Source organism: Pan paniscus, chromosome 13, assembly GCF_029289425.2.
Source record: "Pan paniscus chromosome 13, NHGRI_mPanPan1-v2.0_pri, whole genome shotgun sequence".
NCBI classification, from domain to species: Eukaryota; Metazoa; Chordata; class Mammalia; order Primates; family Hominidae; genus Pan; species Pan paniscus.
In genome coordinates, this window is record NC_073262.2 from 89,251,789 (window position 1) to 89,272,433 (window position 20,645).

A 20,645-nucleotide genomic window follows, 5' to 3' on the forward strand; every position below is an offset into this window, starting at 1 on the left:
ACTCTGAGGTGGTGGCTGTTTGGTTTCTATTAGAAACATTAAGAAAAATAAATTATTTTAGAATCATGGAAAAAGTACTTTCCAACAATCTTGGTGTCACAGATATAAAATTTCTGAATTTGGAAAATATTTAGTGAAAAATATTTATTATAACAGTTGAAATAAAAAATCTATTGCTTTCTTGCCACTGAGCTTAAGCAAAGAAAAAAAAATCTATTGCTTTTCTCAATTGCTTAGAAAGCATAACTGAAAGTGGACACACTGAAAAGACTTGCAGTGGAGATCCTTCAACTTCAGCCTCTGGAGATTATAGTTACTTATCCCATAAAAATATATACATATATATATATATACATATATATATAATATATATATACACTATGTATCCATGAAAGTTAAAAATAAAAAAAATTAAAACAAAGATTACAGTTACTATGTAACAACCAGAGTGCTCTTTTTTTTTTTTTTAAGGGATTGCCTCCCACTAAGGAGATAACAATAAATATTAACCAGTGTTGCAGTGAACTGGTTGGCCAAAGATAGCAGGTCTTTGTTTTTTGTTTTTTGTTTTTTTGAGACGGAGTCTCACTCTGTGGCCCAGGCTGGAGTGCAGTGGCGTGATCTCAGCTCACTGCAAGCTCCACCTCCCAAGTTCACGCCATTCTCCTGCCTCAGCCTCCCGAGTAGCTAGGACTACAGGCGCCCGCCACCACGCCCCGCTAATTTTTTGTATTTTCAGTAGAGATGGGGTTTCACTGTGTTAGCCAGGATGGTCTTGATCTCCTGACCTCGTGATCTGCCTGCCTCGGCCTCCCAAAGTGCTGGGATTACAGGCGTGAGCCACCTTGCCCAGCCAAAGATAGCAGGTCTTAACATTGGTTGTGCATAGGAAACAACTGAGGTGCTTTAAAAAAAAAATGCTGACACCTGGCTCCCACTCCCAGAGATTTGGATTTTATTAGGTGAGATGCAGCCTGGGCATCAAGAGTTTTAAAAGCTCCCCAGATTTTTCTAATGTACAGCGAAATGTGAGAAACACTAAAACCCTCGCTACTGACCAGTATGGTCCATGGACCAGCGGCATTGTTATTACCTGAGAGCTTTTTACAGATGCAGAATGTCAGGCCTCACCTTGGGCTGATGAATTAGAATCTGGATTTTTCCAAGGTTCCCATGTGGTTTGGTTTATATGTACATTCATGTCTGAGAAGCACGGCTCTAAGGAATTCTTGTCACTGATCATTTTTTCTTTCTCTGATGTTAGATAGTAATTCCATAGTTAATAAAAGATGAAAGAAAAATAACTCAACTTTCATTCTCTAAAATGCAGGAGAAAAGACTTTCATCTGTGACATTCTGTAGCATGATAAAAGGTGATTGATGTGAGATGAGATCCAAATATGTAGGGTTGCCAGATAAAATATAGGCTAGTCAATTACATGTGAATTTCAGATAAGTGATTTTTTATTTTTATTTTTAGTGAAAGTATGTTCCAAATATTGCACAGGGCATATGTATACTAAAAAAGTATTCATTGTTGATTTGAAATACAAATTTAACTGGACATCCTGTATTTTTATCTGCTAAATTTGGCAACCCTACATATATTCCCAGGAGCCTCTCTTTGCTCTCTAGGCTCTCCTAGTTGAAAAAAAAAAGGAAATGATACCATAAATGGCCAAGTGGCTGCCCCTAAGCTGTCTAGACTGATTGCCTGTAATGTTGTTTCTCATCTAGCCCAGACACAGGACTCTGACTTAGGGAAGCCAGGCTGGTGACTCATCTAAGTGGGAAATTTACTTGCTGACTCAGGAGGACATAGTTCTTGGCAAACTTTTGCCTTAGAATAAACCAAAAGGGAAAAAAATATATAAGCAAACGTTAAATACAGGAGAATGTATTAAAACACTTCAACTTAAGGCAACAGGCAAATTAATCGTATATTTTCTTTCAGTTGATTAAATGAGATTTTCGTGGTTTCCTCTTTTACCATCGCTTGTCCTAAAAAGTGATTTTTGATAAGAGCAAAAGGTTTTATTTAAATATGGAAAATGGTAGAGAGAATAAAGATGGATTGAAGTCAGTTGGGTACAGAGTATAAAATTCAACACTCACTTTAGGAGGAAAGACTGAGATAGCTGACTTGCCCATGGTGGCACTCAGGGTTTGGCATTTTTCTGAAGAATTAACTGCTATTTAAGTCCTCTCAGAGGCCACTTTCCAAGAATACATTTTAAATCAGTTATCTCAATATTCCATGTAGCTTGTGTATACAGTAGCAAATTCTTGGAGCAGAGATGTAGGTGTGGCTTGGGTGGAAGCCCTCCCTTTGCAAGCCTGGTAGAAGAGGAAACTAAATTTACTTAGCCAGTTCTGATTTTTTCATATTTGAAAAGGTTTTGATGGGAAAAACCTGAACAAAATAATTGTGGATATGTGCAATTCTGTTGTATTAATAATTTTTTTCTTAAATAAGTCCATAGTTGTTTTTGAGTAGGTCCAAAATGGAAGTTAGATACCAACTCTTTTTTTTTTTCTTTTGAGCTTCTGAATCTTTTCGACGGAGGTTGGACCCTTATATTTAATAACTATTAGCCACGATATTAACAATCCTGGTTTTAGGACTGGAAAGCAAAACAACCTGTTTCTAGCAAATGCTGACAGAAATTTTCATTTCAAAGCAAAGCCCATAAAAAGCATATCCCAGAAGTTTCATAAACACAACAATCCCTGCAGACATGATGGAGAAGGGACTAAGTATTAAGAACTATGGTGTACAGGAAAAATAAATACAGCCACAAAATGCTTTGTGACTGAATCTATCAAGAAATGAAATCTATTTTTTCTCTGCTTTGAACTTGGTCTGGCCATCTCGCTTGCTCTGACCCAACAAAATGTGGCAGAAATGATGTTGTACAAGCAAGCCTAGGCCTCAGGAAAGCTTGCAGCTTCCACCTTTGCTGTCTTGGAGCATTACCCTGAGAAGCTGCTTCAGCTGACTGGAGGATGAGAGGTCACAAGAAGAACTGAGATGCTCTGCTGCTAACAGCCAGCAGCATTGCCAAATACATGTATGAGGCTATTTTGGACCTTCCAGTCTAGCCGTGCCTTTACCAGAATGATGATGCTTGAGTGAGCCCAGGAGATGCCAAAAGAGAAACTGCTAGTGAACCCAAACAGAATCATGATAAATAAGAAATCATTGTCTAAAGCTACTGGGGTTGCCGGGGGGAGGAGTTGATATGTAGCAATAGGTAACTAAAAAGATGGAATGCTCAAACTTCACTAAGTTTAGTTTCACTAAAACGCCCCAAAATAAATTCTAAAAAAAAAAAAAACTCAGGTCTCGTCTCCACCCCAGAAATCCTGATTTAGCTAGGCCTGGCAACCCACTTTTTATACAAAGACCCCAGATGGCAGTGGTCCTCAGACCACCTTTTGAGATACACCCCCTAGCAAGATTTTCTTCAGCACAGAGGAGGCTTGAGGTAGGTGGCCACATAGCTGTGCATTACTCCTGCAAATGATGCTGCTGGAGCAAGTGCACATTTGTATCATCGTCACCATACGCAGTGTCCCAGGTACCAACAGAGCATTTTTGTTTATATATATATCTAATTATAAAATGGAAATTGAAAAGATTATTTCTATTCTTCCTCACTTATCTAACATGGATTATTGGAGAGGGAGTTGAGTGGGGGAGCAAAATAGCACAGCCCTCTGCGGAAATGGGCTTGGTGGAGACTTTGACTGGAATTGATATGGGTTAAAGTCTTGATATTGGCTACATAGCAAAAATGCAGCTGAGTTGAGGCAGAAGTGGGATAAAAAGTGTGCAGATTTTTTTGAGCATTATGAAAGGAAGGGAAAGGAGAATAGGGAAGGCAGATGCTCGGGGAGGTTTATTTGAGTGGAGAATCATATAAATTGTAGGTGAATATGCTGAAACCACTATAGAAAGATGAAAATTAATCTGTCTGAGGGAAATGACTAAGTCTTTTATTTATTTGTATGCCCTCATCATAGCTGCAGCATAATAGGTGTATCATAAAACAAAGGTGGTGTGAAGTGTTGAAAGCTGTAGTTTTCAGTTGTACTTGATGGTGGTCCTCTGGCAGCATCTGGGTCCTGCTTTTTCTTAGTCTTATATATGTGAATTCTGCTAGTGTGCCATTTGAAGGGTTCCACTGCTAAGAAACCTTTGAAAACCAATGAGTTAAAGCATGAAGGAAATGCTATTTAATTGAAGAGAAGGACTGATTATTAGACAAGTGATATTGACATTTCTGAGATGTCTACTTTCCAGTGGTAGGTGAAAGATTCAAACTTAATCCTCCTGGGGTTCTCTTTTACCCTCAGGAGGTGAGGAGAACCCAAGAAAACTCTCCATAGTAGCCACTTCCCAAGGACTTTTAGGGAGATCAACTTGCATTTCTTTTGCTACAGTTAAAGTGAAAGAACTTGTGGTGAAAACACACATTTCTAGTATAGTAACAGAACTCTACTCAGAATTTTTTTAAAAAGTTATTTGTGAAATTTTAGTTGCTGAAATAAAGAGTAAGATGAAATCATAGATATGTACAGATAGTTGGCATAGGAGATCCCTTCTGACTCTTCTGAGCTCGAACTCACCAGAGAAATATTTTGAACCCTGATACTCACTAAATGAAGACTGTTTTCTCTTTCTCTTGGGAAAACGGTGAAATCAACTGTTATTTGTAGGTAAATCACACAAATATATGTATGTTTTTGTCTAGAATAGAAATTATACATACTGTAGTAAGGGAAAATATATAACATTTCATAATTACCATGAGAATCCTTTTTGTTTATAAATTATGCCTACTTGTAATTTAATGTATCTGTATTCCTCAGGATTGACTAGGCGGTATTATAGTATCAAATTAACACAGAGATCTTGGCAGCTTAATGCAATAAAAGCTGTATTTCACCCTATTGCATGTGAGACACATTTAGTAAAAATATGTAATGCAAACATCAGGCATTTAATTTCATTCCATATACCCAGGCAGCATGAGTATAAAATAATACAAATGATGCTTTCTAGCAAATGAAATTTCTCTAAAAATAATGGTAAGTTTTGTTGTCAAGGCGAAAATAAATTGTTTCCAAATACAGTACCAACCAAGGTGTAGCAAGGTTAAGAAACAGTTTTCAAATCATCACAACCACAGAAGTGGGGTTAACTGAGGAAATGGCTTGTTAGTTGACATAGTTCCCACAATATCTAAAGATAAATGTATAATTTATAAGACAGACAAAAAGTTTTAAGCCAACATTGCATTTTGACCACAAAAATATTATGCCAATGATTATATAATTTTCATAGTTGGTTTAAAACTAACAAAAATAGATTTAATTAACAGTAGGAAGGCCTAGGGGAATATTTTTCAAGTTTCATAATCGGGATAACTGATTAATATTGAAATAAAAAATTCAGGGCACATGAGGGAATTCTTTTTCTCCTATATAAGTACCAAGAGTTATATGTGGAAAACTCCTTGAGAACAAGACATGTTACTTATAAGTCTGCATTAGCCAAATACTGTATTTGTATGCCTAGTTACATCTCTATCTTTGTGGAACTGCCCTTCCTCCATCTTAAGTAATAACAACATTCATCAACCACAGTGCTGTGCCACATTATTCCCATAGGAGTTTATCACCTGACCTGTGGCCAACCATAATATCTCACTCTCTGAATACAGTGATTGGTTCAGGGGTGAGCAATTATTATAAACACAGTCAATATAAATCATTGCCTTGAGTTGAGATACTTATTTGAGAAGAGGGTAGCTTTATCATCTATGCATTGCTAAAGTAGGACCTATAACTGTTTTCTCTGGTCAACTGTACAGCCTGATGCAGTTGGAGAGGGTAAGGCCAACATAAAGTAGAAAGCAGAGCTGGAAAAAGAATTGTGTTGTGTTTGAAGACAGAACCAACACTGCACTTCTGGGTTATGTGAATCAATCCATTCTCTTTTTCACTTTAGCTAATATGAATTGGGATATTATCACTTGTAACTGAAAGAGTCCTGACAAATACTTCATTTCATTCCCCCCTTTTTTTTTAAGAGAGAGGGTCTCACTCTGTTGCCCAGGCTAGAGTGCAGTGACATGATCGTAGCTCACTGCATCTTCAAACTCTTGGGCTCCTGCTTAAGTCTCCTGAGTGGCTAGGACTACAGGCATGTGCCACCACTCCTGACTAACATTTTTTATTTTTTGTAGAGACTGAGTCTCGCTGTGTTGCCCAGGCTGGTCTTCAGCTCCTGGCCTCTAGCAGTCCACCTGCCTCAGCCTCTTCATTCTTGAAAGTGCTGTAGCATCTACCACAATATGCCATAGCATCTTGTATGTAGCCCTGAGTCAGTAAAAGTTTTATAATTCAATAAGCATTGATAAATCTATCTTCTGGCATCCTCAAAAGGTATTGTTGGTGATCAAGGCATAATTTTGTCAAAATAATTATTATCTACTTGCTTCTCTAACTCAATTACAACAGGAAAAAATTTTCTATCTCTCTCTCTTTTTTTTTTTCTTTTTGGTTAAAAGTTCCACTTCCTATATGTAACACTGGATTTTCAAAGTATTGGCTGAATTCTTAACTAATGTACCCATGTGAAATACCATTTAAAAATACATATATGCATCAAGTTATGTTCAATAACTTTTTTATCTATGCGTTTTTCATTTTTATATGACTTACTTTTCAAAAGTTTGTTATGCCATTTTTGGTAGTCAAGAAAGATTTCCTATTGGAGATAATATGTAAGTAAGTATAAGATTCTCAGACATGTTTATAAAATCTTTTTAACTCATATTGTTTACAGTGATAATATAATAGAAAGATAAATGCCTTTCAAGAGACCTGTATACTAATCCCAGTAACACCTTTTATTGATTTTATGACAATGGCCAAGTCCTCTCTGAGGCATCTTTTTCTCATAACAATATATACTTACATAGCATATATAGTTATATGAAAAAGAGAAAATTTTATTTCAAACTCTGGAGCCAGAATCCTTTTTAGAATAAGAACATTTTAAACTTAGTTTTTCATTCAAAATTTTGAGTCTTGCAATGTAAGTTCCAAACATGGTCTGAAAAAAAAAAGGCCAAAACAAAGAGAAGTCTTAGTTGCTCAGTATGAAGTCTGAGAAAGATGTAGACATGACATTGGCCCAGAAGGAAGACACAGGGGCCTAGGAATGAGGACAACAAAGAAAAGAAGGTCTGGTGGCAAGGAGTGCACACAACACAATGACAGGCCAGGAGGCTGAGAAGGAGATACAGTCAACGCAATGTTCCCATGGTAGGAATGGCTGAGGGCTGTAAATATGTCTACTATTCAACCGTAAGTGGTTAGCTGGCCTCCGCTGCATTACTCTGAAATATTACCCTCCACCATCACCATCAGACTTTCTACAGAATTCTGTTACATGCAACCACCATGCATTCAGGTTCCTTTGTGGAATAAATGTAAAAGGGGCCATATTCCATTTTTTCAGTTTGGATGAAGTATGTGCAAGGTTGAGTAAATAAACCGGATGCAGAAGGTGAGGTGCCAGTGAGATTGGGAACTTAATTTTGGCTTAAGCCCCTTTGAGAATTCTTGGAACACTGGCAAGAATCCTGGCAATAGTGGGAATTATGTACAGCCCACACGCAATCTCAGATGTGCAAGTAACATCACATTATTTACACTAAAATCAATTTGATATGACTCAGTATCCTTATTATTCCTGCATGACCCCATACATTTCTGTGGGTTTGCTCCTTCCAAGCAGAGAAATATCTGCTAAATCTGGAAGCCCCTGCATTTAGGGTTTTGTGTCCATAGCCTGCTACCTTGCTATCACATTTGACAATGAGACATGTGTCCCAGAGGAGAAGAGATATTGAAGGCAGTGAAAGAGAAAAGCAAGGTCAGAAATGTTGATGCCAGAGCAGCTTCTTTTTTTTTCCACTGCACTTGGCACACTAATTCTATGATGATTAAATTAATGAATAAATGAATTCCTAATATTAAAAACAGAAAAATTTGGTTCAGAGTGGAGCAGTAACGGAGAAAAAGTTTCACCATTTATTTTTGCAGCTATGGCAATACAAAGTTGGAAGAGACTTTAGAATCTATCAAATCTGATTCTTTAACCTCTGTATCAATACCATCTATAACTATGCTGTCCAATTTGGAAGCCATTAGATACATGTGACAATGAAAAATTTTTTTAAGTTGAAATTTAATTTTTCCATCATACTAGTCACATTTCAAGAGCTCAAGAGCCACATATGGGTAATGCAAGTGTTCAGACAATATAAATATGGAACATTTTCATCATTGAAGAAAGTTATAGTAGACAACACATATTTATTACATCCCTATCAAATGATCATCTAGCCTTAGTTTTCATTCTTCTTAATAAATGTCCTTTACTACTGCATTTCAGGCCAGCCATATTGTTAGGTTGTCCTTGAAGTTTCTTCCATATATTTATCCTTGATATTTTAGACATGTGAACAAGATTTATTCTGTATAGAGAGTACTTCATTAAAGTAACTGTTTAGAAATTTTCTTAATAATAAAGATAGTCTAAACTGAAATAGTTAGAACAACTAGACAGAATAAAAAAGTTTTTTAAGGACTCTCTTATAACCAAAGAATAGAATTAATTCATGTAACCATCTCCATACTAGTAATTTAGTCAAAACTCAGAAGAAAAGAAATCCAACTGTAGAATGGTTTATGCTTCACAAAATGCTGAAATGCATAAAACCTTTAATTTTTTGTCTCTACATGCTAAATCTAATGCTATTATGCAATTAAGAGTTCTGTATCTAACATCTTAGTGAACATCATCATTTTCTATTAAACCCAAATATATCCATAAAGACTGAAAGGTGAAAATCTTTAGTCTTCAAGTTTTAGAGGAAGTAAGGGTGGAGATTTTAGAAAACCTCCCAGAAGGAACAAAATTAGTGATGGCACCAGACCATCTGATAATTAGAGTATTGCTCACAATGAATTAATTCATACTTGTTTTATTAATGTCAACAATTGGAGGAGCTTCCATGGAGCATATAAACTTTTAAAGACCCAAAACAGTGAACTGACTCATCTTTCTGTACATAATAATAACCTTGTATCATCAAGAAAACTACCTGACAATGTTTCTCTTTTAGCTACTCTTCTCTTTTAGAGTGGTCAGTATATTTAGCATAATTTCTATCCAAATAGGTTAAGAATAAAAATTTTTGGCACTCAAAATTTAAATCTCTGTTTGAGGAATTAAGGTGAGTATATCAGCTAAGATTAGGTTAGTCAAGGTATAACCGAAAATCCAAGTCATAACAGCTTAACAAAGATAAAGGTATATTTTTCTACTGCATAATACAGGTTTACAGTTCAAAACTGTTATGATGGGTCCATGGTTATGAGAAACACAAACTTTCTGTTCTATAATTCTTAGTTCATGACCTATATTACCAAGTATAGCTTCATGTCCACAATGTGGCTTCTGCAGCTCTGACTATCACATCCATGTCTTAGGCAGCAGTTATACAGAAATTGAAGAACAAAAAAGGTTCCTTGTGATAGTTAAGATAGCCCCCACAAAAGAACTTTCCTACAAGCTCCACCTGACAACTTCTACTGACATATCTTGTCCATCTGTAGGAAGCTGGAAATGGTTTCTTTTTTTCCAGCTAGACCACTGTTGCCACCACACGATATAGGGGTTTTATTACCAAACAAGAAGCAGGCAATGAATATTGGATAGCTAGCTAGCAGTCTCTGTCTGAATAAATGAATTATCCTTTCTTTGTGCTAAACTTACATTGTTGCACAGGCCATACTGTATATACTTACTTATACTGAAAACAGAATTGTGTAGCAATAGAGAGCACAGGATGTAATTAGGGTGATCCTATGTTCCAATTTGCCCTGGAGAGTTCCAGTATATAGCTGTTGTATCAATATAGTTATTATTAGTGTTTCTATTACTCTCTAAAGTGTCTCAGTTCGACAATAAATTGCATGGTCACCTTAGCTATTATAAACTGGCTAGAACATCTCTAATACTTCCTAGCTCTGTGACCTTAGCAAATTACTAACTTTTATAAACTCATTGTATTAGTTATCTATTGCTGAATAACAAATTTTAAACCCCAAATATATTGGCTCAAAACAACAAACATTATCTCAGTTTCCATGGGTCAGTAATTAAAGAGCTACTTAGATGGATGTTCCTGGCTCAGGGTCTCACTTGAGATTGAGGCTGGCAGGAGCTGCTATCATCTAAGGGCCTAATTGGGAGGCAGGATCCACTCTGAAAATTGTTCGCTCACATGGTGGTTGGGAAGAGGCCTCAGGTCCTCACCATGTGGGTTTCTCTATAAGGCAGCTTGTGTGTCCTCATAACATGGCAGCTGGCTTCCCCTCCAAGAGAGAACAAAAGGAAGCTTCAGTGCCTTTTATGCCCTAGTCAACAAAGTCCCACAGTCACTTCCTCTTTATTCTATTCACTAAAAGCAGTTTACTAAGTCCAGCTCACACTCCAGGGGGGACTATAGGCACATGGCAACATGCCTGGGTAATTTTTTTATTTTTTGTAGAGATGGGGATTTGCCATATTGACCAGGCTGGTCTCAAACTCCTTGGCTCAAGCAATCTGCCCACCTTGGCCTCCCAAAGGGCTGGATTACAGGTGTGAGCCAACACACCTGGTCATGATTTCTATTTTGGTGCTTTGAATCTCAGTTTTATATATCTTCTATCATAGATTGTATCAGCTCTGAAGGATAAGTTTGAAAAAGGAGTCTTATGGAAATAGGACCACAAGGAAGGTGCTCAATAAATGTATAACTCCAGGCGGAAATACGACTGGATATTTAAAATGTAAGCTTGACTCTAGTAGAAACAATAAGTTTTAATATATATTTATGACATATATATGTATATGTATACATATATGTATACAGAGATAGCAAGAGAGAGACAGAGTATTGCTCTACTGCCTAGGCTGGAGTGCAGTGATGTGATCACAGTTCACTGTAACCTCAAGCTTCTGGGCTCAAGTGATCCTCCTGCCTCAGCCTCCCAAGTTTGTAGAAAATGGGGTCTCGTTATGTTGCCCTGGCTGGTCTCAAACATTTGGCCTCATGCCATCCTCTTGTCATGGCTTCCTAGAGTGTTGTGATTACATGCATGATCTTCCTTGCTTGGCCAATGTATGTTTTCTTAATCTACTCATTAACTTTCTCTTCACACTTGAATTTATATAGTGATGTAATTGAGCTCTTGCTATGCTGCCCAGGCTGGTCTCAATCTCCTGGGCTCAGGTGATCCCCCCACTTCAACCTTGCAAAGAACTGGAAATATGTTGGTTATTATTAAGTCTCTGGACAATGGAATTAATTCCTAAGGTCCTGTAAGCTCCGAGAATACAAAGACAATAAGGTATGGTTCCCAATGAGTCTTCCTAGGAGACATGGGTTTTTGCTATGCTGCCCAGGCTGGTCCCAGTCTCCTGGGCTCAGGTGATTCTCCCACTTCAGCCTTGCAAAACAGTGGGGATATGTTAGTTATTATTAAGTTCCTGGACAATGGAATTAATTCCTAAGGTCTGTAAGCTCTGAGGATACAAAGACAATAAGGTGTGGTTCCTAAGAGAAGTCTTTCTTGGAGACAGGCTGATGCCTAATACAAGCAATGAAAGAAGAATAGGAAACAGCCACTTTAAGGACATTGTGTATGTTTGTATATAACAGAAGGATGGAGGCTTGTGGAAAATGGTTACAGGCAGAACTAATGTTGCCTAGGAAGATGGAGCCCTTTGAGCAAAGATAGCACTCTGGAGAAAAGTTAAGTTATTTAATATGGCTAAAGCTCCTTTGAGAGGTGGGAAGTGTTAAGAAATGAGAGTTGAGAGCATGACAGTGCATAAGATCACCTTGAGGAGAAATGCAGTGATTCAAGAACAGAGACTTAGGGAATCCTAGCATTGAAGGGGTAGTTTAGGAAACATGGCCCAGAAAGGTGACAAGTTTACTGCCTGCCTTCTCTTCTTTCCCATTCACCCAAAGAGCACAAGTGCTGGCCAGAATCTTTTCTGATACAGATCAGATAGGAAAGGGCAGCACTGGGAGTGGAAGTGGTTATGGGGGTGAAGAGAGAACAAGTCAGTCTCCCTAATAAACAGCCAAGAGAGGAGTGACAGGAGTGAGTTAGACAAGCAAACAGCAACAAAAATTCCAGGGCAGGGTTTAGTGGGTTAAAGCCTCCAGAGAAATTGAGAGTAGAAGAAGCAGATTTCTGAAGTTCCCATGGGTTATTAACCGAATCTCCTTTGAGGTTCTTTGAGAGAGATAAAATTTGAAATTCCTCTTAAATTATGGACTAAGTTCCTTTGTTTGCAGAGACAGAGCTGCGTGAAGCCCTGGTTTGATTATGGTTATTGAAGGACCTGTTGGACAGACACTAGGGGAACTAAGAGAGTGAAATAATAGTCATAAAAATTTACGGCAGGAGAATTGCTTGAACCCAGGACGCGGAGGTTGCAGTGAGCTGACATGGCGCCACCGCACTCCAGCCTGGCGACAGAGTGACACTTTGTTTCAAAAAACAAAAAAATTATTATTGCTACCATGCTAAACTATTAGTCTTAAAAGTATTAATGGCAACAAGAACTGTTCAATTTTAAGAGATAGACATAGTATTACTCCCCTTTCCCTTTCATAGATAAGAAAACTGAGGCACAGATTGGTTGGATTGATTTCCCCAGGGTCATACAACTAGTAGTTGGCAAAGCCAGGAATGGAACCCAGGTGCTTTATTTTACAGAAACCACTGGAATCAAGATTTTTACTAAAGTATAGGGTAGTAGAGGATAAAATTCAAAGTACAAATTATTTTTACTATCTAATATTTTATTTTCTAAGAAAAGGATTATATTCAATGAATACTTAATGTATACACAGAAGTTCTTTTAAGTTGGAAAACTGTTATAATGTAGTTCAAAGAGTAGTGTCATGGGGGTAGGGGAGGGGCATCACCATTCTTTCGTAGACTAAAACATTCTTTTCTCTGTCCCATGCACATAGTACCAGGTGCAATGTGGATTTTGAATCAGCACTAGCTGAACTGACATGTTCTACAATACAATTTGCAAGGCACTGTGTGAGTGGCTGCTCGAGCATGGTCACACAAAGAGATGCCTGCATTTATAACCCCAAGTTTCTAAAGCCACTGGGTTAGTCTGCTTCATAGTTTCCTAATTGAAATGTATGTTTGCTTTTTGTTGTTGTTAGACAGTCTCGCTCTGTCACCCAGGCTGGAGCACAGTGGCCCACAATACCACAATATCTCGGCTCACTGTAGCCTCTGCCTCCCGGGTTCAAGCAATTCTCCTGCCTCAGTCTCCTGAGTAGCTGAGATTACAGGCACACACCACCATGCCTGGCTACTGTTTTTTCTTTTTTGAGATGGAGTCTCATTCTGTCATCCAGGCTGAAGTGCAGTGGCACGATCTTGGCTCACTGAAACCTCTGCTTCCCAGGTTCAAGTGATTCTCCTGCCTCAGCCTCCCAAGTAGCTGGGATTACAGGTGCCTGCCACTGCACCCAGCTAATTTTTGTATTTTTAGTAGAGATAGGCTTTTACCATCTTGGCCAGGCTGGTCTTGAACTCCTGACATCGTGATCCACCCACTTTGGACTCCCAAAGTGCTGGGATTACAGGTGTGAGTGAGCCACTGCGCCCGGCCAATTTTTGTATTTTTAGTAGAGACGGGGTTTCACTGTGTTGGCCAGGCTGGTCTTGAACTCCTGACCTCAGGTGATCCACCCACCTCGGCCTCCCAAAATGCTGGGATTACAGGCATGAGCCACAGTGCCTGGACTATTTGCTTTTTTTAAAAAAACAAATTCCTTGATTTTCAAGACTGCTCATTCAAAATAAACTCATAAAGAATGGCTCAACAATAAGTGCTTTCAGTAAGTTGTAGCCCTATTTGGGGGTGTGTTGTTCACCCAAGTTTTGGTGGGTGTACATGTGTTGTCATTTCGCGGGCTTCTTCTTTTCCCTGGTCCTCTCACATTTCTTCACTCCACCTTGGTCTGTCGGACCCCTGTCCTGCGATCAGAAGTTGAGGAGTGGGAGACTTACTGGATCTAGCCAGAGTTTAAACTCTTCTGTTTTCCTTACCTGAATGGATTTCCAGGTAGACTGGTTGTCATGTTTTTAAGATATAAAAGACCCTTTGGGTTTATGCATACATATCAATAGCCTCTTTGGTGTATTAGGAAAGAAGGTGAGAAATAAGCTGTATTTGCATTTATGTGTAAGGATTTGTGTAGGATTTCCTCTCTCAATCAGTAATTTCTTTCAGGCAGATGCTAGACCATGCCTTGTAAAACATGCCAAAGGTTTTGCTGCATATCTTTTAGTCAAATTTAAAAATGGAAATATTTAATGCATTTTTTTTTTTTTTGAGATGGAGTCTCACTCTGTGGCCCAGGCTGGAGTGCAGTGGCACCATCTCAGCTTAATGCAGCCTCCGCCTCCCGGGTTCAAGCAATTCTCCTGCCTCAGCCTCCTGAGTAGCTGGGACTGCAGGCGCATGCCGCCACGCCCGGCTAATTTTTTGTATTTTAGTAGAGACGGGATTTCACCGTGTTGCCCAGGCTGGTCTCGAACTCCCGAGCTCAGGCAATTTGCCGGCCTCAGCCTCCCAAAGTGCTAGGACTACAGGCATGAGCCACCTCGCCCGGCCTTTTTTTTTTTTTTTTTTTTTTTTTTAAACACAGGGTCTTGTTCTGTCACTCAGGCTGGAGTGCAGTGGCAGGCTCATGACTTACCGTAACCTGGAACTCCTGAGCCTAAGCGATCTATCTACCTGCCTTAGCCTCCGGCATAGCTGGGACTACAGGCATGCACCACACTCCCAGCTAATTTTTAAATTTTTGTAGAGATGAGGTCTCCCTATGTTCCCCTGGAACTCCCGGTCTCAAGCAATCCTCCTGCCTCAGTCTCCCAAAGTGCTGAGATTGCCAGCATGAGCACCTGGACCTGGTCCAATAAATATTACAAATTCGAATTAGGCATTTCACTTTCATTTATATACATATCCTTTCACAGGATTATTTGATAGTTATTAATGTACATTATGATTGAGTTTTAATAGTTACTTTGGGAAAACAGAAATTACTGTTCCAGTACTTACTTGTAAGTAGTAAGTCCACACAATGCACTTAAACTTCATCTTGTTCAACAGATTCTGTAGCACATGAAACACTTGAAATATGGAAGAGTCACTTCTCTGGGCACTTTGCTCATTTCGTCTGCTATTCATTCACTGATTGGACATTTTATTGATCGACTACTATCTGCTTGGCAAGGTGCTAGAAATAAGAACACTAAGAAAAAGGTCAAGGTTCCTGTCCTCAAGGCCCTCTCTCTCAGTCCAGTGTTGTCAAGGCTTGATGAAACACACCAGTGGCAAACAAGCACGCGGGGCCTTATTTCACCGGTGTGCGGTCCTTCTTCCAGCTGTGAAATTATGTCTATCCAAACATCCTAAATCAACAAATCAGTGTTTCTAAATCATACGACCGCAGCTAACAAACTGGGAATAAGGCTTCGATTATTCTGACTTGATTTAAAACGATCACTGCCAATTCTTTGCCCTGCGAATCCTTTCTTTGACTACTAAGTTAAGCTTTACATACCTCACTTGCAAGAGGCTATGCTGGCTTTCTGGAAATCCGTAATTAAGTTCAGTGTTTGTGGAATGGAGTGTAATTAACGACCATTAATTAACAGGGTTTCGTTCGTGAGAGCCTGCCAGGCTAAGCAGCAGAAACACGAGAAACTGATAAAAAGCTTTCCTCATTTTTAAACAACAGTCGCACGGAAGTTCCCGGCGGGACAAGGGAACGTGGGTGCCCTTGCTACTCCCGTGGACGCGGGTAGATTGGGACGCTGGACCGTGTCTCCCCGCCCCCGCCCCCACGCCTCCTCCGGTGCTCAGCCTGAGGCCTTCGTCCAGGAGCGCTACCGCTGACCCAGGCTCAGGAGCTGGGGGCCCCTGCACAGACACCCAGGTCTCGGGACAGGCGGCGACTGCACTCACGGAAGTACGCTGAGCTCTCCCCTGTAGAAGGGCGCCTCTCCTCCCCCACTTCCTCCTCCAGCTCCACAGCAGCCTCCCGGGCCGGCTCCTCCTCCTTCCAGGTCTCCTCCCAGTGCCGCCGCGGCTCTCAGGCCCGAGGTGCGGCGCTCACCCCGGCAGTCCCCAGCCTCAGACGCTGCGTGGAGCGGCGGAGCCGGAGGGAAGCAAGGGACCGTCTGCGCTGCTGTCCCCGCCCCGCGCGCTCTGCGCCCCTCGTCCCTGGCGGTCGCTCCGAAGCTCAGCCCTCTTGCCTGCCCCGGAGCTGTCCCGGGCTAGCCGAGAAGAGAGCGGCCGGCAAGTTTGGGCGCGCGCAGGCGGCGGGCCGCGGGCACTGGGCGCCTCGGTGGGGCGGGGGGAGGTGGCTACCGCTCCCGGCTTGGCGTCCCGCGCGCACTTCGGCGATGGCTTTTCCGCCGCGGCGACGGCTGCGCCTCTGTCCCCGCGGCCTCCCGCTTCTTCTCTCGGGACTCCTGCTACCTCTGTGCCGCGCCTTCAACCTAGACGTGGACAGTCCTGCCGAGTACTCTGGCCCCGAGGGAAGTTACTTCGGCTTCGCGGTGGATTTCTTCGTGCCCAGCGCGTCTTCGTAAGTGGCCGCACTTGGAACTGGAGCCGGCCCCCTCCCCCACCGCGCGCACCCACCCAGCGTTTCTCCATTGGGATTGATTTCCGAGAGATCCCGGCGTCTGTCTGTCTCACCCATGCTACCCCTCAGAGTGGTTTATATCCTGGGTGGAGGAAATATTTGGGGAAATGAACTCCCTTTGGTACCCATCACCCAGTTACACCCCGCTTCTCACCTCTTAAAATTGGTTAGGGGCAGCGGGAGAGCTTTGAAGCAGACCTGTGCTTAAAAATCGGGGAAAGTGGCAAATCAACAAAGGCTGGTCTTGGCGGACTCCCCGCCTCCTGTGCCAGTGTCGAGGATTTGGTCAATATCATCCCCGAACTTCTTTTTCTCCTCTACCAGTTAGGCTTCTTGGTAACCTTTTTCTGCTTTACAGGCTTAACGCCCGTCCTTTTCAGTCTCCCTAAACAAGCCCTCCCCCACTCTTTCCGCCTCTGTCTCATTCTGTTTCTCCTCACTCCTTTTGCAGACATTCTGATGACTTAAAATGACCATACTGTCCTATTGAATTCATTGTGTCTTATCTCTGGGACTGTCAGACATTTGCACATTTGAGGTTGAACAGATGAATTGAATGTGTCATCTGTTCTTTTTATAGTGATTCACTATTTAGGTCATTGTTCAGAAGGAACAAGGGTGTTTGCTGAGTTTTCACTCGCTGCAGGTCATTTGAATACTGCAGTATTTAATAATTCAGTTATGTTTTCAAGTTGCCAACGTTCCGCGTTGCAAGGGCCGTCAGGATTTCTAACAGTTATTGCCATTATTGTGTTAGAAATTGTCTCCGACTTTACTGAATGCTGACATCATTCTCACCACCCCACCCCCATGTTAGCGTTAGGAGTACTGTTTTAATGAATGTTGACAGTTTTTTTAATGATGTTTAAATCTTGTTTTCAAGAGAGAAACTGTTCTTAGGGTGCCTTCTAAACGCTTAGACCTTGTAACAACATATTTTTGTTTCCATATTTTCTGTATAAGATATCCCTTCGGGGTGAAGTGGAGGAAAATTTTGACGGTTAGTACGGGGATAGGACCATCTTCTACTACACACATGCCTAATTTGAGGGTGGTCTCAATGGTTTTCTATGACTGTTAGGACACTCAGCAGAATTTAGTCTTAGTGTTTTTCTGAATGTTACTGAGTATCATTCATTTTGGTAACAACCTTTGCAGCAATACATAGATTGGATGCAGTTAATGGAAACTTTGTTAGTGGAGACATTATTTTATGTAGCAAGCTTAGTTTTATTTGTTGTTAGCAGTTACAGTGCTTTCTGTGAGACCTGGAGCACAGATTTTCCAACATGATAAAAATAATCATTATTTAGGCAACATTTACCAATTTCACATTCCATTTAGTCATTTTAGTCAGCATTATCTTTCTATTTATTGTTTTTAACCACAGGGGTGAATACCAAACGTTATCTTTAAACATTTTTGTTTCCAGATACTTTCAAGTGTATACCTTCATGAGACAGAACATTTTAGTTGCTCCCAAGGATTCAATGTGAGATATAATTTGTAGAGAAATTCTAATGATTTTGAAAATATATGTCTTCAGTCAAAAATTAGCATTTAAATACTTCAGGCCAGGCACAGTGGCTCACACCTGTAATCCCAGCACCTTGGGAGGCCAAGACAGGCAGATTGTCTGAGCTCAGGAATTTGAGACCAACCTGGGCAACATGGTGAAACCCTGTCACTACAAAAAAATACAAAAATTAACCGGGCATGGTGGTGCACACCTGTAATCCTCGCTCTGCGGGAGGCTGAGATGAGAGGATTGCTTGGAAAGTTGAGGTTGCAGTGAATGGAGATTGTGCCACCACACTGTGGCCTGGGTGATAGAGAGAGACTGTCTCAGAAACAAAAACAAAATCAAAAACAACAAACAATAACAACAACAAAATAAAGTTGATGGCAGTGTTTTACAATGTTACTGTTAATTCTTCAGCAGTGCTCTGAATTTAGTGTAAGATAAATGAGAGGCTGATAAACTTTAAGTGGTTTTTTTTTTTCCATGAAAAATGCAGTGATGTTGAACTCTTCATGATATTTGCTACTGCTGATTACAAACCAGGGTGACTAATCTTTGGCCAGTCATTATAATCAATGAATGTGTTATGACCTCACAGGTTTACATGACTTCACTCATAGACCTTTAATGATAAAGTAAAATTGAACTTGGGTTTGGTTGCATATAATATTTTGAAATATTCATCAGCAACTTTGTTACCAATAGACTACAGAGCTCTAGGTATAGGTAACTTAAAAAATGGAAACCAACCTTGAGTTTTTTTTCTTTTTTTTTTTTAAACAAAACGTATATAAACGCAGGTTTTTACTTACTGAGCTTTTCAGATTTAACAAAAAGTTATGTAAAATTTTGCTGAATTTTCTAGAAGGGCACTTTAAATTTAACAAGCATTGGAATCCAAGGTACTTGGGATGCCATTTCCAATATTACCAGTTGGATTTATTGTTATTTGGTATTACCACAAACTTTTAAAAGAAAAAAAGCCACATAATGAAAAAGTATTTGTCAATTCAAGAGCGCCTTTCTTCTGAGGGGAGAAGGATTTGTGAGGAGCAGTGGTTGTGACGTCCACTCCTGTAGCTTTTTCCAGTTTTGGTGTCCACATACCTTGGGGAAGCTGTAGAATTATTTTATGCCTAATTTTTCTCTTTATAGAAAATTATTATTGAATTATCTGCATAGTTCATAGTTTTGTTGTGAAAATTAATGAATCAATATTTATTAAAGGGAAGGACAAAGTACTAAGCAAAATGTTAAGGCGGCCCCTCAAAAAATCACTCCAGAAATGAGTCAGGTTCAAAGTAAAAATTCACTAATATAGTGATTTTCAAAATTATGAAAAAACATTCGCATTCTGTTTTTTTTTCTATAAGCATTTATTTATGCTATGTTGTAAAACTTACATAAAATTTAAAGATTGTATGCAGGCTAATAATTAGAGTCATACTTTTCTTGTGGAGACTAATTGGAAAAATTAAAAATGACATCCTATGTTTAATTATAATGATGACATCTTATTTTGGTAAACATATTTTATAATTTGCTAAGCACTTATATCTCATTTCATTCTATAGCCCACACCACCGGGGGGAAGTAAGGGGAAGCAGATATACTCATTCTTACAGATGAGGAGGAAATGGAGGCAGAACCGTTTGCAGTCTAGTTATTTGAGTAGGTTGGTGTGAGTAGAGGGTAAGGAAGGGAAGGATCTGAAGACAGGGTGTAAAATTCAAATCCCACTTTTTTTAATTCAAATATTGAATTTTTAAAGAAAATAACTGAACAATTTTAAAATTCATTCTTCAAATATATGTTATACAGTTCTCATTTTATGTATTTCTTTATTTTAAAATAATGCTATAATGAATGACACTGGATTCTTGCCTTTCCCCCCATTAAACGCTAATGGAGCCTTATCTTACAGTTGGCAATGTGTAGATGTGTATGCCTTAGAAGCAGAAGGTCCTGCAATGGTTCTCAGTCCTAACTTCATGTTTGCAATATCTGGAAAGCCTTTTAAATAAAACTCTTGCCCTGGCTGTATCTTAAATCTAAAAGTAGATCTCTGACTTGATATTCCAGTGGCCTGGCCTGTGAATCATTTCTCGTTGACTAGCCTGTCTTAACTCAATTTGACTAAAAAGTCTTCACCAAGAAATGTTAGTTGCACCTCTGTTTCTATTAATGGTGGCATCATTTTCTCTGTCACCTTGGAAATACTTTCATATTCCTCCCTCTCATGTTCTATTTTTCTGTGTTTCTCCTACTTCACCACCTTAATATCA

General features: G+C 39.8%; 1 protein-coding gene across 2 annotated transcripts in view; it reads left to right on the top strand.

Annotated features, from left to right (window-relative positions):
* The first annotated feature begins 449 nt into the window (after positions 1 to 449).
* The window catches only part of ITGAV (integrin subunit alpha V), a 107,202-nt gene continuing 87,006 nt past the window's right edge, over positions 450 to 20,645 (top strand). Inside the window, exon 1 of one of the 2 annotated variants that reach the window (XM_034954624.3) lies at positions 450 to 16,778. In XM_034954624.3, coding sequence (XP_034810515.1) covers positions 16,594 to 16,778 — 185 coding nt within the window. In that variant the 5' untranslated portion in view covers positions 450 to 16,593. The remainder of the gene's footprint in view (positions 16,779 to 20,645) is intronic. The other variant, XM_003823516.6, reaches the window with a different exon arrangement.